The sequence below is a fragment of the Scyliorhinus canicula genome, chromosome 3 (genome assembly GCF_902713615.1).
Source record: "Scyliorhinus canicula chromosome 3, sScyCan1.1, whole genome shotgun sequence".
Taxonomy (NCBI): Eukaryota; Metazoa; Chordata; class Chondrichthyes; order Carcharhiniformes; family Scyliorhinidae; genus Scyliorhinus; species Scyliorhinus canicula.
This window is the reverse complement of record NC_052148.1, coordinates 105,192,590-105,213,125: the sequence shown is the minus strand read 5'-3', so window position 1 is coordinate 105,213,125 and position 20,536 is coordinate 105,192,590. Positions and strand designations below refer to the sequence as shown.

At 43.9% G+C, this 20,536-nt stretch overlaps 1 protein-coding gene across 1 annotated transcript in view; it reads left to right on the top strand.

Moving 5' to 3' along the window:
- Window positions 1-20,536, top strand: part of adamts6 (ADAM metallopeptidase with thrombospondin type 1 motif, 6) — a 429,889-nt gene that overhangs the window by 304,116 nt on the left and 105,237 nt on the right. Inside the window, exon 13 of the mRNA XM_038791039.1 lies at window positions 12,077-12,222. Coding sequence (XP_038646967.1) covers window positions 12,077-12,222 — 146 coding nt within the window. The remainder of the gene's footprint in view (window positions 1-12,076; window positions 12,223-20,536) is intronic.

Sequence of the window (20,536 nt, the reverse complement as noted above, 5' to 3'; positions counted from 1 at the left end):
ATCACAGCCTTGAAAGTAAAATATGTCCATGGTGACTTTTATCCATGGTTGAGTAACTAGTTCACTTTCCACCAAGATCTGCATACATTGTGCCGGTTGGTGCATTTGGCATATCGGGCACTGTTGAATGTAGTTGTCTATATCCTTGTTGATTCCCAGCCAATACATCGATTTCCATACTCTTCTTCTACATTTCTCAATGCCTTAATGACCTTTGTGGATTTGTGCGAGAATGTCATGTCTAAGACATGATGGAATTACAATGCGGCCCCCTTTCAATAGAAAGTCATCTATTGTTGTCAGGTCTTCTCTGATTTTGCAAAAGTTTGCACGTTTCCCTTTAGGCCATTCAGTAAGTAGATACTATATCACTTGCTGAAGTGTCGTATCTGGTAGAGTTTCTGCCTTGATTATTTGTAGTTTAGTATCTGTGACAGGTAGCATTGCTGTGATGAAGTCGACTTCTCCTTCGGTACTGAGTACAACGTCAACAACTTTGTTATCCTCGTGCATTGTGGCTCTGGATAATGTGCCTGCAAGTATTAAATCTTTCCAACCAGGGAAAGAGTTGGCAGTGTGAATGCTCTGCACAGATTTAGCTGGATACATGCATCTACTCCAATAAGTGAGGATTTTGTGTCATCCACAATTTCAAAATCAAGTGGAATTTTAATGTCACCATGCGGAACTATGAGGTAGCGTGAACCTTTTGTTGCTATTTCATTTCAATTGTAGTCTGTTAATCTACAATGTGTCGTTTTATATTTTGGACATGTTGCTACTTTGCCCAAATCCGATTCTGTTATCAGATTAACATGTGCGCCAGTGTCCAGTTTAAATTGTATTTCTGACCCATTTATGATCAATGTTTCTATCCAATCTTTATTTCTATCGGATAGTTGACTAGTTTATCAGCAGTATCGTGTCCATTTGTTTTAGTGATTGCTTCTATTAGGTAGTTTTCCAGTGAAGTAGGCATAGTGAGATCAATCTTTGATTTTAACATTTTTTGTTCTTCTTCCTTGTTTTGTATAAAGTTAACTTTTTTATGCTGTTGAATTGCCTTTTTTAATTGATTCTGGTTTGTTGTCGTGTTAAATCTGCATTGTGCAGAAAAATGATTGAGTTTGTTACATGTTATACACCTTTTTCCAAATGCAGGACAATGTTGCTTTAAGTGGGAGTGTCCAAAGCGGGTACATGTCATCATTGGTGATGTCATGTATAAATCTCTCGTGCGCATGCGCAAATCGGTCAACTTCCGGTTCTCGTCCTTTTTCAAAGTGCTCATGTGCGAACGGATCCTGCACATGCGCAGAACGTCGAATGTCCGTTTCATGGTTCGCCGACCACATTGCTGAAATTCGCGCCTTTTTCACGGGATCTGAATTCAGCATATTCATTGGTGGCTTGCTCACTTGCTTTACAGAGGTTGATGGCTTCTTCTAAAGTTAAGGTTGGTTTTCTTAGTAAACGTTCCCGCATTTGCTCTTCAAATATGCCAAACACAATTTGGTCATGCAGGATTGATTCAGTAATTGAGGAAAAACTGCAGGATTGTGCTCAGAGCCTCAAATCAGTTAGAAAAGAGTCAAAAGATTCCCCTTTTGCTGCACCTTTTTTTTTTTAAACATGTATCTCTCATACACCTCATTACTTTCTCATACTTATTTTTACCTTCATTTTCTGAGAAATCAAATGAGTTACAGAGTTCTAATGCCTGCGGATCTGCCAGCTTTAGTAGGAAAGATATTTTCCTAGTGTCGGGAGCTGATTCAAGCGTAGATGCAGAGAGAAAGACTTCAAACTGCTGCTTGAAGTTTTTCCAATTTAAACTTACTTTACCGGACATCTTGAAGTTATCTGACTTTTGCACAGCATCCATTTTGGTCTTGGTTTTTATTTGTTCTTTGCAGATTTTCAGATGAGTAGCTATGCGCTGATTTATTTTCTTCCTTCTTTCTTACTGCTTGGTACCATGTGGTGATCTTTGTGAGGAGTTTCCGGGATGGAAGGTGCAGTGATCAGAAAGATACACAAAGCTCTCTTGAAGAACTAAACTAACTTTATTAACACTTCTAAATTTGAGTTTGACACTTATTCTGAATCGCAAACATACTTGTAAGAATTAAACTACATTCACTAACCCTATCTCTATCTAATAATTATAATTATTATAGCGTAACTAAATCTGCAATACACTATGAATCTTATCTTCATCAGATCCAGTCTTATCTCCTCCTCTTAGCTTAAGAGCCAGTGCAATTTATAGCACTCTCCCTTAGCTCCCTCTAGTGGCTAGGCTCAACATAACATTAACTCTTCACATGCTGTACATTTGTATAATGTCACAAGCACCTCACAGATGATCAGTTTTTAGCTGGTATATCTGTTCTGAATTTGTCCCATTGAGTACGCTGGTGGTGTCACACAACATGATGGAGGGTATCCTCAATGTGAAGACAAGACTTGCTCTTTACAAGGACAACAATGGCCATTTCTATCAATACTATCATGGACAGATATATTTGCTGCAGGTAGATTGGTGAGAAAGAGGTCAGGTAGGCTTTTCCCTCTTGATGGTTGTCTCGCTACTTGTCACCGGCCCATTCTGGCAGATATGTCCTTCAGGTTCAGCTAGCTTGGTTAATAATGGTGCTAACGATCCACTTTTTACAATGAACATTGAAGTCTCCATTCACAGTACATACTGTCACCTGTACTCAGGGGTGTGTAAACAATTGACAAAATTGTGTTCTTATGAAATTATGTTTAAATATTTAAGGATGAAATAAATGAAGGAGGTGTAATGGACTCAATACTCAATGCAGCCAAATAATCAATAAAACAAAAACAAAGTAACAGGATGTTGAAGTACATTATCAAAACTGTAAAATACAAGTTGCAGGAAGTCATGTTCAAACTGTATAGTCCTTTGGCCAGGCCACATCTTGAATACTGTATCCAGTTCTGGTTGCTGAGCAACATGGAGATATTTAAGCAGTGGGCAAGCTGTTAGGTTAGAAAGCTGTTCCCTAATGTCATAGGTTTGAGTTAGGAGGTAAGACTTGCGCCAGAATTTTATGCTTCCCCAGGAAGTTTTTAGGTGGGTGGGGTGGGGTGGGGCGTGAAATTGCAAGGATGGGTTTCCCTCCAAGTTCCCGTCTGCCTGACCTTGCAGCAATTTTTCATTGAGGCGGACAAGCCTTGGACAGGAAGACCACCCTCAACCCAATTGGCCGTTTCCAACCCAGCCTAAATTTTTAGGCTGGCAAGCAGTTTGAATGTCCATGGGGGAAGGCCAGAAATAAAGGAATTTAGGTTTTGAGTAGGAAGGGGCCATGGGGTGGGCACCTCCTTCAGTAGGCCCCTTCTACTCGGTGTGCCTTCCCCTGAAGGCCCGATGACCTCCACACCTGATTTCAGCCCCCAGCCTATTACCTGAGACCCATACTGCCTTCCTTGCAACCCCCTAGGACCTTCCTGTCCTGAGACCCCGGCACTTAGCTGGGTCTCCGATTCCCTAGATTTAGTCTCAGGCAGCTTCATGCAGTCGCCTTTCCGGCCATGAAGAGGGTGGAAGTCCTGCCAACTTCCAGTCAATGCACACTAGAGCATAACTGGCCGCAGGGCTGTCAGAGTCAGTGGGAAAAAGTTCCTCGCTAACATTTTGGATACATTCAGGCCTTGGCGATTGTTGGGGCGGAATTCTCCAGCCTCCGCGCAGTAGGGTTTCCCACACCGGAGGTAACTCACCTGCAGCCAGATCTTCTGGTTCCGGTGAAGTCAGTGGAGATTTACATTCCTCGCTCATGCTGTTGCCTGGGAACCCACAGTGAGGGTTCACTTCGGCAGGACTGGAAGATCTCGCTGGAGAATTTCGCCCTTGGACTTTTCGTTTTGGAAACAAGGAAAGTTAAAAATGAATCGAACAGACTTACTTAATTCGTACATGGCATGTTTAAGACAAAGTTGGATTGCTATTTTAAATCCAACTCGGAGGGGACAGAAATTCAGACCATGAATGGCAATTTTAAGACCAATATCAATAGGTTCTGCAGACAGAGAATCATCAACCCATGGAGTGTATTTACTGGTAGATTGGTAGAAGCAAAATCCTAAAATCATTTAAAGAGTGTTCTTAGACTCAACAATGGGTGAGTCAGGACTGTTCTGAATGGATGTACAGTATTAAGATTCAAAAGTATTTTGCAATCTTAGTTATTCTGCTCCTGAATTTTGCTTACCCTTTTTATATATCTTCTGCTGTCTACTGTTAGCTTTAATATTTTACTTCATGTTTTCTCTTTGATTTTTTGATGCACTCTTTTGCTAGGTTTTGATGTTGTCTTTTTACTTTTGATAATTGTCCTTTATGTCTTTGCATTCATATAGATGTTCCTTTTTTAATAAATTCACTTCTGCCCATGTTGCTGTTGTTTAGACTTATTTAAGTTCGCAATCTAGTTTTAGCACTTTGTCAGCCCTTTTGGTTTAGACAGCGCTACCTGAAGCATCACACCAGGCGCCCATGAAGGTGGTCAACATGGCTGTTTCTTTCGTTTTCCCCTTGCTAATAACTCTCAATGAAGGCTATACCTTGGGCGGATTTGGCAGGGTGTTTCTCGATGGCTGCAGTGCCGTGATTGACACAGCTGTTCTACACTTAGCCGTCTTTTTTGGGTCTCAGTGAATTTCTCCTCATCGAGGCCGCACTTAGAAAGTTTTCCTGCACTGGGAGCTGAGCTCGCCAGCCGGACCAGCTCCTCACAGATCAGGTTGTCATTTTGGAAGGCTACCCTATTCTCTGCACCTTCTTACAGAAACCCCTGCTTTCAGGACTTCCCCTTCACCCCACCAACTGTTCTGCGGCCCCCTCAAACCTTCCCTCACCACCCCTTTCATGGGCATGCCCCCCCCCCCCCCACCAACCTGGCACCTGGACACTTTGGCACTACCAGCCTGGCACCCCAGCAGTGCACCTGGCACCCCAGCGGTGCTAACCGGACACTCTGGCAATGCCAAGTTGGCACTTTCAGGGTGCCAGACTGACCATGCCAAGGTGCCTGAGTGCCAGGGTACTACCCTGCTCTGTCTCCGACCAAGCGGGGGGTTCTAATGGTCTGATCTGCAATTGTGGAAACTAGTGTCAAACGGCGCCCGGTTGAGGCCTCATAGATGCAGCCATTGACTCCCGGGCACCAGGTGAATATGGCGTCAGGATATTTAAATGAATCTAATGGCTGGGCGTGATCCAGATTGTGCCGGGTGTCATGTGTCAGATGACTCACATGTGGTTTCATGCCTGCATGGAGCCCGATTTAGGGCTCTGTGGCGATTTACCCCCGTTCTTGGTGCGATGTGGTGGGAAGATCACACCCTTTGTCTCTATTTCTGTTCCTCCCTCCCTTCACTTATCTTATCTGGTTGCACTGCAGGTTTGTGTTATCCTTAAGGGTTTAAAGTATTGCCTCATTTACAGATTACCTTTGTTATCATTTGGTAATTCATGACGAAGTCTGTTATCCACCCTGTTGTACCACTGACCGATCTTTGGTGCCCTTCTGCTTTAGTGTTGGTACTTTAAGTATCCACAGAAGCCCTCTGGAAGCAACCATCTAGGTCCACTACCACTAGAAAAGCCATATGTATTTTATTGGACCAAATTCTTTCAGCTACTCATTTTTCCATTTGGTATTTTCCCCTTTGTTGTGCACATCTCAATGTTGGCTATCACTGGGAAAAATGCCAAATAAACATGTGATATTAGAAGCAAGCTGATGTGTTAATTTGCCCCTTTTTTATTGATCTTAATCACACCAAAGTATCTTCGCATCTGATGTCTTAATTGCCTTCCGTAGGAACATAGCTAGTTGGATGTCTTTATGCTATTTACTTAAAAAGGTTTTCACTGTAATTTGTTCCATTTGTCCATTATCTTTCCTGTGAAATGGTTCTGCCTGAATTTCCTATTTACTTCTGAAGTATGGCGCAAATTCAGCATAGTGCATTTGTTTACAACCAAGTCCTAAATATTCAATACATCTCGTGCATGTTCAAGAACTAGTAAAAGTGCTATATTTGAAGAATGTTCTTACTTTTGTCATTATTAGTTGATTAATTATGCTTAAAGATAATCATACAAAATTATATTTTAAAACGGCGGATGTTTCTGTTTTATTTCCAAAATAAAATGATGGAAAATCTTGAACAGAAGATATGAAAATGGACAATTGTCATTTTCTTCCTCAACTTAGAAGTTGTTGCAAAGAGTAAATAGTATCAATTTGAAAAGAATGCTGGGCTTTTTTTATTTGATGCATATTTTACTTGGATAGTTTTACATTTAATTTAAATGAAAGCTGTTACCTTTTTCAGAAAACAATTTTTAAAGCAAATATGGTACATTTTAATGAATGCATTATTTGGATTCAGCATATAGTAGAGAGATATGTTGATTAGGTGTTAATGTATTTTCAGAAAGCAAACATGTGGTTCCAGGGATCATTTCCTAGCCCTAAAACTTGTATTTGAAATTGGTTCTGACTGATGGTTTGAAACTCTCCTCTTTCTATAGGCTAAAATGGTTTGATATAAAGTATAGATTGGCAATCACAACTCAGTTCTTAATGAATGTTAACCAGCATGCTCAACTAACTCATATTAAGCACTAAATTAGCAATATTATCCAGAAAAGCTATAAGTTGAATTGGAGGGTTGGATTCTACGGTTCCCCAGCCACGTGTGACTCGGTGGCGTGCCATTCACTGGGATTTTCACTTCCCTCCGCTTGTCAATGGGATTTCCCATTGAAGCCACCCCACACTGTTGGGAAACCCACAGGCAAGGGTGGGCTGCTGACGAGAATAGAGAATCCCAACAGCCGGAGAATTCTGACCAGAAAATGGAAACATTTATGCAGATACAATGACAGGTCCATATTTTGAAATTAGGATTGGGATGCAGCACACATCTGGATATGTAATACTCACCTTGTGATTTTTTTGATGATGATACAAAGTGAAAAAAATGCTGCATTCCTCTGATCCAATCATTCACCTTGGTGAAAGCTGAATTGGCCCACGAAACTAATGAAAACTCAGCTGTAGCAACTTTGAATGACACTGTGGTCCGTACTCAAATTTCTAATGAAAGTGCAATGATGTACAGACTTCATTTGGTGCATGTTTGGTAGCGATATGGGAACCAGGAATATTAGACAGTATTGGGGGGGGGGGATAGTAGGAAATAGTACAGTGGATTTAGAGTAAGGCGGAAAGTAGTAATGTTAAATCAGGGTTACAGTGCATGTATATGAACGCACAGAGTGTGGTAAATACAATTGGTGGGTTACAGACACAGCCATGTGGAAATATGATGTGATGACAACAGAGAGCTGGCTGAAAGGGCAAAACTGTATTAAGTGTTCCTGGATACAAAGTGTTCAGGAAAGATGGGAAAGGAAGGAAAGGAGGTGAGTTAGCAATATTGAGCAAGGAGAGAATTGCAGTATTGGAGAGAGAGGACGTCTCGGCAAGGTCAAGCACAAAATCTATTTCGTTAAAAAAGGTGTAATTACACTGCTTGTTTTAGTCACCAACTATTGGGAAAGATGTAAAGGAACAAATTTGCTAGGAAATTAAAGAGAATTTCAAGAATTATATAGTAGTTATAATGGGGTACTTTAATAATCACAATATTGACTGGGATAATAGTAGTGTAAAGGACAGAATGGGACAAGAGTTTAAACAGTATGTTCAGAAGAATTTCCTTCAGCAGCATGTTTCCAGTCCAACAAGAAAAGAGGCACTACCCAAACTGGTTCTTGGGAATGAGATGGGCCAAATGGATCAAGTGTCAGTAGGATAACATTTTAGAGGACAGTGATCATTGTATCATAACATTTAGAGTGGTTATGGAAAAGGACAAGGAACACTTCAGAGTAAGAATAATTAACTCACGAAGCCAACTTCAACGGGATAAGAATGGATCTGGGCCAGATAAACGGGCGGCATGGTGGCACAGTGGTTAGTGTTGCTGCTTCATGGCGGCAGGGACCTGGGTTGGATTCAAGCCTTGATGACTGTCTATGTGGAGTTTACATGTTCTCCCCGTGTCTGCTTGGGTTTCCTCCGGGTGCTCCAGTTTCCTCCCACTGTCGAAAGATATGTAGATTAGGCGGCTTGGCCATGCTAAAGTGTCCAAAGGTTAGATAGGGATTGCGCCTAGGTGGGGTGCTCTTTCGCAGAATCAGTGCAGACTTGATAGGCCAAATGGCCTCCTTCTGCCCTGTAGGGATTCTATGATTCTATGAAATTAAGATCAAAGGTTGGCAGGAAGAATTGTAACTGAAGAATGAGCTGCCTTTAAAGAAGAGATAGTCCAAGTACAGTCAAGGTTTATTCCCACCAAGGGGAGGGGAGAGCAAACAAATCCAGAGCTCCTGAATGATGAAGGAGATGATGCAGAAAATGTGTGCTTATCCCAGATGTCAGGTGTATAATACAATAGAGAACCAGGCTGAACATCAAAGATTGAAAGGGAATTGAAAGAAAAACTAATAAGAGGAACAAAGAGAAAATATGAGGAGAAACTGACAGCTAATGTAAAAGGGAACAGAAAGGCTTCCAGATATATATAAAAGTAAAACATTGGTAAGAGGAGGGGTGACGTTTGTTTGGGACCAAAAACACATGGAGGCCTGGGGCTTTGCTGAGGTACTAGTGCATCTGTCTTAACAAAGAAGAAAGTGCTGCTCAGGTGATGGTGATAGAGAAGGTAGTTCAGGCACTTGAAGGGTTTCGAATTGATCAGCAGGAGGTATCAAGTTGGAAGTCTGTACTTAAAGTTTATAAGGCACCAGGACCAGATGAGATGCATCCAAGGAGAAAGAAGGAAGTGAGAGTAGAAATTGCGGAGGACCTCCATAATTTTTGAATATTCCTTTGACTCGGGCTATGTCAGAGGGCTGGAGAATTTCACATTTAAAAAGGGTGTAAAGATAAGCAAGCCCAGCAACTACAGGCCAGTCAGTTTAACCCTGGTAGTGTGGAAGCTTTTAGAAACGCTAATTTGGGATCAAATTAATAATCACTTGGTCGAATGTGGCTAAATTGAGGAAAGCCAGCATGAATTTGTACAGGGAAGATCATGTTTAACTAACTTGTGGAGTTTTTAAAAGACATATTGAAGAGGGTTGATGAGAGTAATGCTGCTGATGTGGTGCACATGGATTTCTAAAAGTGCCACATGACAATTGTGAGCAAAGCTAGAGCTTATGGAATAAGAGGGACAGTAGCAACATGGAAAGAACGTAGGAAGCAGAGAGTAGTGGTCTTCCGCCCTTTATTTCAGACTGGGCAAAATTTATATTGGAGATCCCCAGGACCCCTGTTCTTCCTGATTTATATTAATGACCTGTACCTTAGTGTACAGGGCACATTTTCAAAATTTGTAGAGGAAAGGAAAGTTGGAAGTGTTGGGAACCATGAGAAGGATAGTGGAGAAATTCAAAAGGACATGAACCGTTTGATGGAATCAGGGACAAGTGGCAGATTAAGTATAATGCAGATTGATAGGAAGAACACAGAGAAACAAGGTAAAAAAAGACACAAAACTCTGAAGGGGCAGCAACAGCAGAGGGACTTTGATGTCCAAGTTCATAAATAATTGAAGGTGGATGGACAGGTTGAGAGAGTGGTTAACAAAGCAAGGAAGTTATTTTAAACCTGTATATAACACTGGCCCCGGTTTCCAAGGTGTGGCAATCAATGTCAGATTGTCGCTTCACTCCTACTTTTCCCCACCCCGCCACAGTTCCACACTTCTGGCCGTGTCTTCCTGGTTCAGCTTCTTCAGAAATGCAAACCGCAGCTTCCATCAAAAAACTCCATTGCAGTGCCGAAGCATCAGGGAAAGACTGGACATGCCCCCTTTTTATGGCACTAGCTATCTAATGCGAATGTTAGTGAATGGGTAAATGGATGAATGAGTAGATGGGCAGGGTGAAAGGGTGAATATATCAGTACTGTAAGTGGGTCGGTGGTAGGTGGGTTGGGTGGCAAGTGGGCAAGGTGGTTGGGTGGCAGGTGAGTGGGGTGGTTAGATGGGTGAGTGGGTACGGGTTTAGTCATGCCATGGGGTAGTCGGGTATTGGGGGCTAGTTGGGTCGGGGCAGGTGGGGGTTGGTTAGCATCATTGGGAGGAGGGATTATTGGTTTGAGTTAGAGGATAAAGGGGATAATTGAATAGTTGGGTTGAGGGAATCATAGGGAGCTGTCGGAGGATGATTGGGGTAGTTGGGACGTCAAGCAAAGAGCCGGGGGGATCATTTGTGTGTTGTGGTGGGGGTGGTCAATTGTATAATCACCGAGGAGTTAGGCTCAATTTTTCTGTCTTAACATTTACTAGGTGACCATTGGGGTAAGTATGCCAGAGCTGTGCGAAGTCTCCAATTCTAGCACAGAGTTGCAGACTTTTGCCGAGGGTCCGATGGAACAGGGGAAGTTCAAACTTCCCAGACAATTCCCACGGTGGTCAGTGCATCAGCAATTCGACTGGATTGTCTCTGATAATCCAGTCTCAACTGGGATTCAGTCTCAACTTGGGTCCAGTTCTGGGCATCACTCTTTCGGACGTTTGTGAAGATATTAGAGAGGGTGCTGAGAAGAGTCATAAGGATGTTTCCAGAGATGAGGAACTCCAATAATGTTCAGATAGATTGGAGATGTTGGGACTGGTAATTGTAGAAGGGAGGAGAGTTGACGGAATATTCAATATCATAAGGGGTTTGGACGGAATAAGTAAAGAGAAACTGTTCCCATTGGAGGAAGGATTTAGAACAAGAGGACACGAATTTAAAGCAGTTTGCAAATGAAGCAAAAGCAATGAGTAAACATGTTTTCACGCAGCGACTAGTTAAGATCTGGAGTGCACTGCCCGAGTGTGTGGAGGAGGCAGGGTCAATGGACGCATTCAAAAGGGAATTAGATCATTAACGTAAAACAAGAAAATTGCAGGGTTTCTGGGGAAAAGGCAGCAGAGTGCAATGGGGAAATTGCTCCTTCAGAGGACCAGCACAGACATGATGGGCCAAAGGGCCTCCTTCTGTGGTGTAACCATTGTATGATTCTTTGAAATGTCACAACATTTGTGAGCAAGATCAGAAGAGAAGCATCTTATTTCTGGTAACTCTACCGTCGAGACTCTTATCTTCAGAGTCAGGAAGACCCCGCCCCGCAATGCTTTCCAATGGCAGATGAGACACAGATACAGAAGCCCACCACCATTTCTGACTGACTCAACTTTGCCAGCAGGGGGAAGGGGAGGAGTCTGATTCATATTGGAGGGAAGTCAGCAAGACCATTTGAACATTGTGCTAAGTTTAAATAAACACAATTTTGTCCAATCAATGAGCCTTAACCCGCAGTGCGGGACGCAGCTGGTAGATCATGCCCAAAAGCTTTGAATAGAATTCATGAATGGAAGTTTTATTCACTGTCAAGTGTGTATGTGTTAACGGTGTATTAGATTGCTAAAAGCTTATGTGATTTTCATCTCCACATGGTTCATAAGACCTTCCCATGGTGGATGCTAGGTAAGTGGCGGGAGAAGTGATATAGGGGATGGATGGGGGCTTGAGTTGGCATGGGGGTGGTATGAGGACATGGGGAAGGAGTGAGTGCATCAGGGTTAGTGTGTCTAACAGCTTCCAAAACAACTGGGACACAGAACCAAGCTGATGTGAGCCGTCTAGCAAGCCCAATTTGTTACTCATTTGCCTCCATGGCGTTCTGCTATAAGAAGCCTGAATCTATCCTGCTCATGCCTCCCTGAGTGGAAATTGGGTCTCACAGGATCTTCTAAAATTATGTACTTTCCCCACTCAAGCTACTTGCCTTAGTCGTAAAAATCCAGCACTAATAGTTGAACAAAAGTGATTGGTATTTAATCTTTCAATATACATTTTGTTAGGACCAGGATGACTAATTGTTCCAATTCATTATTGCTTAAGCTGTTAGACTTTTTCTATTCTGCCAGTTGAATAACTAATTCTATGTTTTCCGGTCTTTTACAGTGGTGTTATCAAGGTGAATGTGTATCTTTCGGTACTTGGCCTCAGAGTGTAAATGGAGGCTGGGGACCATGGTCCATATGGGGAGAATGCAGTAGAACATGTGGGGGAGGAGTCTCCTCATCTTTGAGGCACTGTGACAGTCCAGCGTAAGTAACTAAAGTAAGCCAGAGCAAAAAGACATACTTGAAAACAACACAGTAATTTGATTACATATGTTCTCTCTAACAAGCATCAGAAGGTTGCAACTGAAGAATAAGACTGAATATATTAATACTCTACAATTGCATTTTCGCACCTCTAAGTAATGCTGTTTATCGCACATCTGTGGACAGAGACATGACTTGGATAATATGCTGGACGGCCATTATTTCTAACATTGAAGCAGCTTGCTAGACTAATTTAAGTGTTGCTTAATAATTCCTTACCAGCACCATTGGTGCGTTACTCTCAGGGATCTGTGCTGGGCCCCCTATTGATTGTCATTTATAAAAATTGCATAGATGACTATGTGGCGGGTATGATCAGTGCGTTTGCAGATGACACAAAGATTGGCTGGGTGGTTAACAGTAAGGTTGAATGTTTTGGGTACAGGAAGATATAGACGGGATGGTCAAATTGGCAGAAAATTGGCTGATGGAATTTAACCCTGACAGGTGTGAGGCGATACACTATGGAAGGGGTAATGTGACAAGGAAGTATTCAATGAAAGGCATGACACTGGGAAGTTCCGAGAAACAAAGGGATCTTGGCATGTTTGCCCATAGATCTCTGAAGGCAGAAGGGCAGGTGAATGGGTGGTGAAAAAGGCTTATGGGACACTCGCTTTTATCAATCGAGGGATAGATTATAAAAGCAGGGAGGTCATGTTGGAGTTGTATAGAACTTTGGTCAGGTCACAGCTGGAGTACTCACTGGCACCAGAATGTGGCGACGAGGGGCTTTTCATAGTAACTTCATACTTGTGACAATAAAAAGTTATTATTATTATTAGGTAGGATGTGATTGCACCGGAGGGGAACAGAGGCGATTCACCAGGATGTTGCCTGGGATTCGACATTTAAGTTATGAAGAGAGGTTGGATAGGCTTGGGTTGTTTTTGCTGGAGCAGAGAAGACTGAGGGGTGACTTAATCGAGGTGTGCAAGATTATGAGAGGCATGGACATGGTGGATAGGGAGCAGATGTTCCCCTTAGTTGAAGGGTCAGTTACGAGGGGACACAGGTTCACAGCAAGGGGCAGGAGGTTTACGGGGGCCTTGAGGAAAAATGTTTTGACCCAGAGGGTGGTGACGGTCTGGAATGCACTGCCTGGGAGGGTGGTATAGGTGGTATGCCTCACATCCTTTAAAACGTACCTGGATGAGCACTTGGCAGGCCATAACATTCGAGTATATGGACTAAATGCTGGCAAATGGGATTAGGTAGGCAGATCAGGGACGGGATTCTCAAATAATGGGGCTATGTCCCCAGGCAGGCGTGAAAACCGGCGCCAACAACTCCGCCGTTAACGGCCCCCGATAGTGAGGGATTCTCCCCTTTCTAGGGTCTAGGTTGCTGCCGGAGTGGCCCCTGCAACTCCAGCTGGCACGGAACGGCCTGCGCGAGTCCGCGCATGCGCGGAATGGCCGGTGTATTTCCGTGCATGCGCAGGGGTTCTCTTCTCCGCGCCGGCCCCCGGGCAATATGGCAGAGCCCAACTTGGGCCCGCCACAGAGTAAAGTAGGCCCCCATGGAAACAACCCGCCCGCCGATCGGTAGGCCCCGATGGCGGGCCACGCAACCATAGGGCCCCCCCCCCCCCCCGGGTCTGATCCCCTCCCCCCCCCCCCCCCCCCCAGGACGGCACCCCCCCACACTCACCTTCCAGATTCCACCGTGTGGGAGGTGAGTAATCCAAGCCAGCAGGACTTGGCCAAACACGTCGGCCACTCGGCCCATCAGGGCCCGGAGAATCGCCGGGGGGAGTCACTGTCAATGACTCCCGACTGGCGTGGCAGCGATCCTGCGGGCGCCCGAAAAACAGCGATGGAGAATGGGGAAGCCGGCATTGCGCCTCCCCCCCCCCCCCCCCCCCCGAGGATGCTCCGACCTGGCGCCGGGTCGGAGAATCCCGGCCCAGGTGTTTTTCATGCGTCAGTGCAGACTCAGTGGGCCGAAGGGCCTCTTCTGTGCTGTATTATTCTCTGATTCAGTGATATGTTACGATCATGTTATAACTGGATGGAACGATCCCAGAATGGAACCCTGGCTCAAAAGACCGCAACTTTTATTTATTTTATAAAATGCGGAGGAACAGATCACAGGACCACTAATTAGTTTTAACAACAAGAAAAAAATGATTAAAGTTGAAAAGTAGCATTATTATACAATACTCCTTTACTCCCCCCTTAGCTTAACAAACACACACCGATTTTAAGATTAACACAGATTGCAAAGTACATCTTAAGTTACAGTGGTTGTATTAACACAAAGTCCATTTTAAGTACACAGATTAGCTGTGGTTAAATGCGCACTCTGTTCTGAACCCAAGTCAGTGTCTGTGGTTTACTCCTCAGGATTCCCCCCAGATGATTGTTGCATGAGAGTTTCCAAACTTCACTCCCAAAAACAGGCTTTAAAATCTTCTCTCATAATACTGCTTTGCCTTAGCAGTTTGCATTCCAAAATCCAGTCAAGTTTTGCAAATTACATAAGACATATGAGCAGAATTTGGCCACTTGGCCCATCGAGTCTGCTCCGCCATTCAACCATGGCTGATATTTTTCTCATCCTCATTCTTGTGCCTTCTCCCCATAACCCCTGACCCCTTTATTAATCAAGAACCTATCTATCTCTGCCTTAAAGACACTCAGTGAATTGGCCTCCACAGCCTTCTGCGGCAAAGAGTTCCACAGATTCACCACCCTCTGGCTGAAAAAATTCCCCCTCATCTCTGTTTTAAAGGATTGTCCCTTTAATCTGAGATGGTGTCCTCTGGTTCTAGTTTTTACTCCGTGTAAACATCCTCTCCATGTCCACTCTATCCAGGCCTCGCAGTATCTTGTATGTTTCAATAAGATTCCCCTCTCATCCTTCTAAACTTCAACGAGTACAGACCCAGAGTCCTGAAACGTTCCTCGTACGAGAACTTCTTCATTCCAGGGATCATTCTTGTCAACCTCCTCTGGACCCTTTCCAAGGCCAGTACATCCTTCCTTAGATATGGGCCCAAAACTGCTCACAGTACTCCAAATAGGGTCTGACCAGAGCCTTATACAGCCTCAGAAGTACATTCCTGGTCTTGTATTCTAGCCCTCCTGACATGAATGTTAACATTGCATTTGCTTTCTTTTTTTTTATAAATGTTTTTTATTGAGTTTTCATATTTTATATATGTTATATATGACAAATTACAAATTATTAGAGAGAAAAAAAGAAAACACAGAAATTTAACATGAATATTTACAGGTAAGCATCTTCATAACAACAATTGTGGCCGCCCCCTTTAGCCGGCATACATATTTTACATTCCCCAATATGGCCGAGGCACATGTTTATAGGCATTTATTTATAGTTTGGTTTTGGGCCTTAGCTTGCCATCAAACCCCCATAACGAGCCCGTAACCCCCCCCCCCCCGGCTACCTTCCCCCCTGCATTTGCTTTCTTAACTGCCGACTGAACCTGCACATTAACCTTCAGCATTAACATGTTTACATTACAAATGGTCTGCACCACTTTCAACAGTTAATCCAGTCCAGGATTTTACATCATTCCCCTTTACGTTTCCTTTTACATGTACTGCAAGATACAGCCACTGATTTCCATAGTTTTTTCAACTCAAGTTCCACAGGCTTTAGTAAAATCTCACAAACCTGAAAGTCACTTTTGATATCTTTCTGGCGTCTCAGCCTTATTTTCAGCTCTATCTGGCTTTACTGATCAGCTTTTTTCTAGTACCTTTAGCCTCAGACTTCTTGGAAATTTCTCTTTATTTCTCTAGTTTACTTAACTATCTGTTCTTCAGATCTCTGCATTTGTTTTATTAACTATTACTCCATGATATGGCTTTTCCACGAGAAAAATGGAAGAGATGTTCCCTCTCTTAGCTTCTAAACCAACTGATCCTAACAGAGCAGGGAGAGCGGCCTCTCTTTCACTACCTATCTTCAACTGCAAACAAATAAGATAAACTAAAACTTAAAAGCTTCCCTGCCTCACAAGGCCCCATTTGCTGAGCATCCACTGCTGGTTTATTTATTCTTCATGTTGTAGCCCACTCTAAGCACAATGGAAATACAGTTGGAACTTAACCAACCCCCACAAATACAAATAGCTTTGTCCAGCATGAATCTAACTATAAGTTTTACCATTCCAGACACAGAAACATTAAATTAAACCCACTTAAAACTGTACCAAATTTCTAATATTTACCAATACAAATATAATTCCTTAAAAACTCCTTTTTTTTTCTTAACACCTCTCACTTTGAAAGAAAGAAATCTTCATAACCATGAAGATTTTTTTACACTGGTATTACATCCACTTTATACAAATTTATAAATTTGTATATCAATTTGACATCAAACCGCATAACCTATTACATCATACAAGAACAATTTTCTTACTTCACAATAACACATGTCATATTATGTAATTATAATGATTGCAAAGATAATGGGCGGAATTCTCTGAAATGGGGGCTATGTCCCCATGCACGCGAGAAAACGGTCACGAATCTCCTCAAGAAAGTCCAGAGTGATTCTCCATTTTGAAGGGGGCTTGCAGGGCCCCGGAGTACTCCACGAAGCTCCAATACGGGGCCCTGCACTTCCGGCCACGGGTTCGCCATGGGCAAGCCGCCCCCAGCAATATATCCCCCCCCCCGGATCGCGTGCACCCAACAATCGGTGGCCCCCGATCGTGAGCCTGGCTGTCCTAGAGGCCCCCACTGGCGAGGGATCCCCCCCCGCCCCCCACTGGTTCCGCATTCGCCACTCCGAGCTCCCGTCGGGTGGAGCCATGAGGGAACCATGCCGGTGGGAACTCAGCCAGCTGCCGGCTGAGAATCGGCGCAGAGGCCTCTTTCAATGGCCCCCCGACCCTATTCTCCCCCGATCGCGGGTCTGCCACCCTATTCTCTGCCCCTACGCCAAGAGCGATTTTGGCGCGGAGTCTCGAAGAATCCCGCCCAATGGCTGGAATTCTCCGGTCGTTGCGATTCACTTTTCCTGGTGGCAGCACGTCACCACCGATAGGTTTTACTGCGCCGTGGGGTGCTTCCAATGGGAAATCCCATTGACAAGCGGTAGGAAGATATAATCCCACCGCCAGTGAACGACGTCCCACCGAGAAACACGCGACTAGGGAACCGGTGAATCCCTTCCTTTGAAATTCCCTCCCTTGATACAAAATATTCCGAACCTTCAATTACCTGACTTCCTTCACCAATACTCAAATAATTCTCTGAACCATCTTGAGATCTATCCACTTTTTTCATTGATTCTGAAAGAGCACATTTCTACTGCTTCAATTTTAACGGCCACTTCCTTTACATATACTTCCTTCTCTGCTACTGTAACTGTCTTCCATTTAGATTCCAGCAATCTGCTAGCCTATGCCTCACTTTGTTACAGTGGAAACACTTAGGTCTCTGAATGTCACTCCCACTCTCAGTACATTTCCTATTGATCTGAGGTGAAATTTCCTGACCATTTCCAACTGTTCCATCTCTTTCTTGTCTTTTTGTTTGATTTTCTCCTTCCCACCGTATTTTCTCTCTTGTTTAAAAGGATGAGTAAAAAGGGTTTGGTTCTATGGACCAGTTTGTGATCATCAGCTAGTTCTGCTGCCTATCTAGCAGTTTTAACTTTTTGTTACTTAACATACATCCTAATAACCAAAGGAAGTGAATCTTTAAATTCTTTAAAAAGATTCAATAGGAGTTTGTCCAAGCTGTTTCAATGCATTTAAAAATTTCTGCCTGTATGTCGTAAGAACCAACTCATGTGCACTAAGGATAGCTTTCTTTACACACATCATAATTTACAGATACTTCTTCCAACAATGATACTTACACCACAAAAGCTCTACCTAGAACATAGAACAGTACAGCACAGAACAGGCCCTTCGGCCCTCAATGTTGTGCCGAGCCATGATCACCCTACTCAAACCCACGTATCAACCCTATACCCGTAACCCAACAACCCCCCCTTAACCTTACTTTTTTTAGGACACTACGGGCAATTTAGCATGGCCAATCCACCTAACCCGCACATCTTTGGACTGTGGGAGGAAACCGGAGCACCCGGAGGAAACCCACGCACACAGGGGGAGGACGTGCAGACTCCACACAGACAGTGACCCAGCCGGTATTCGAACCTGGGACCCTGGAGCTGTGAAGCATTTATGCTAACCACCATGCTACCCTGCTGCCCTGCCGGTGTACTTTGTAAAAGTAATGTCCAACTTTCTTTTGGCCATTTCATCTCTTTAGCTACGTTTTCAAAAGAAATAAGTAATACTTCCAAATCCTTTTCCTCATATTTTGGAAGAACTGGTATAAATTTAAACACTTCCCCACCAGGTTCTTGTCGAGAACCACTTCCTTCCTCAACCTGCTCTTGTGTCTCTGCTTAAAGAAAATCTGTAATACACAGGCAATGATAAGTTGTGCCTGTGTTTGAGATCCTTCCTGCATAGATGCCAGTGAGGATTTGGGTGCCAGCTACTTGCCCATACCTGTGGTGAAGGGGCAGCAGCAATTTTGAGGGCCTGGCCTCATTTGCATTGAGCCAGTGAGCTTGTGACATCAAATGACCCATTCGATGCAGCTTACTGGACTGAATCTGTCCACCACCTTAACGCACAGCCTCTTGAACCTGTTCCATTATTCATTTAGGTCATGGTGGATCTGCACCTCCACTTAAGGGCAGCACGGTAGCACAGTGGCTAGCACTGTTGCTACACAGCTCCAGGGTCCCAGATTCGATTCCCGGCTTGAGTCACTGCCTGTGTGGGGTCTGCACATTCTCCCCGTGTCTGCGTGGGTTTCCTCCGGCTGCTCCGGTTTCCTCCTACAGTCCAAAAATGTGCATGTTAGGTAGATTGGCCATGATAAATTGCCCTTAGAGTCCAAAAGGTTAGATGGGGTTACTGGGTTATGGGGATAGGTTCGAAGTGAGCTTAAATGGGGTGCTCCTTCCAAGAGCCAGTGCAGACTCGAGGGACCAAATGGTCTCCTTCTGCACTGTAAATTCTTTGATTCTTTATTTACCCATATTTGTTCTGTATCCCATGATATCTTTAGCCAAAAAAAAATCTATTAATCTGTCATGAAAGTTTCAATTGCTCCAGGATCCACAGCCTTTTGGGGTATTGAGTTGCAAATTTACATCATACTTTGACTGATTTCAGTCCTGAGTGGCTGATCTCTCATTTTAAATTCATGCCCCTGGTGCTGGATTTCCCCCTGCAGAGAACATAGTGGACCCCTGGGAGTTTGGTGGGAAGCAAGTAAAATTGTCGCAACTTGATTGGATCAGTTTCCCAATGGGGGGAGGGGGAGGTGACAGGTGAGGGCATTTTACCGACAGTAGGACTGGAAGTGGACATCTGCCCGCCTCAAGGAGGCAGACCTACAATTTCAATAACCAACGGCTAAATTAGAGACCATTTTAGGGTGCCAATAGTGGGCGGACCGATACTCAGCTGTTTGAGGAGACCATTGGCTAAATGGGAGCAGCCTCCCAGTGGCAGTGCTGGGGAGGAGGTTTTAAAAAGCAAAGAGAGTGTCGGGCAGGGAAGGCCCCATGAATTTCCCAGAGGGCTTTCAGCTCCAACACCCAGCGCGGTCTTGGTTTTGAATCTTGTCTTCACCTATCTGCTGTAGGCCCCTGGTCTTCAAGCTTCCTCAGCATTGGCCCCTGCTCCCAATGGCATTGCTAAAGCTACTGAACTACATGCTCTTTGATTGGGTCAGCAGCTCTTGGCAGCAGGAGGACAATTCTGAATAAGACAGCAGCTCTAGTAGTAGACGATTAATTGGTCGTCGCCAAGTCCTGCTGCCTTCCCAATGCATTTCCACCTGTCATGGGAACCTCCGCACAAATGGTAAAATCCTGGTCATTTTCTCTGTACCTAATCTCCCAAATCGATTTGCCATTTTAAACAGCTCAATTAGATCACTCTTCGAACTTCTAAACCCAAGGGGATACAAACTCAGCTATCCTTATACCAGTACCATTACCATGGTGAATATGCTGCCCAGGCCAGCAGCAATACAAGTGTGGCTAGGCGACTGAGACCCAGATTGTTTTTGTGGAATCCAAGGGAGCATTTCTATTTTTCTGGGCCGCACACAATAATTTCAAACTTACTGGGCTTTGCTGGACTTCTTTGGCTGTATATAACCCATGGAATGATTGGTGTGTAGACAAGGCACAATCTGACCAATTCTATCCTACAATAACAGCTAGGGCCCTA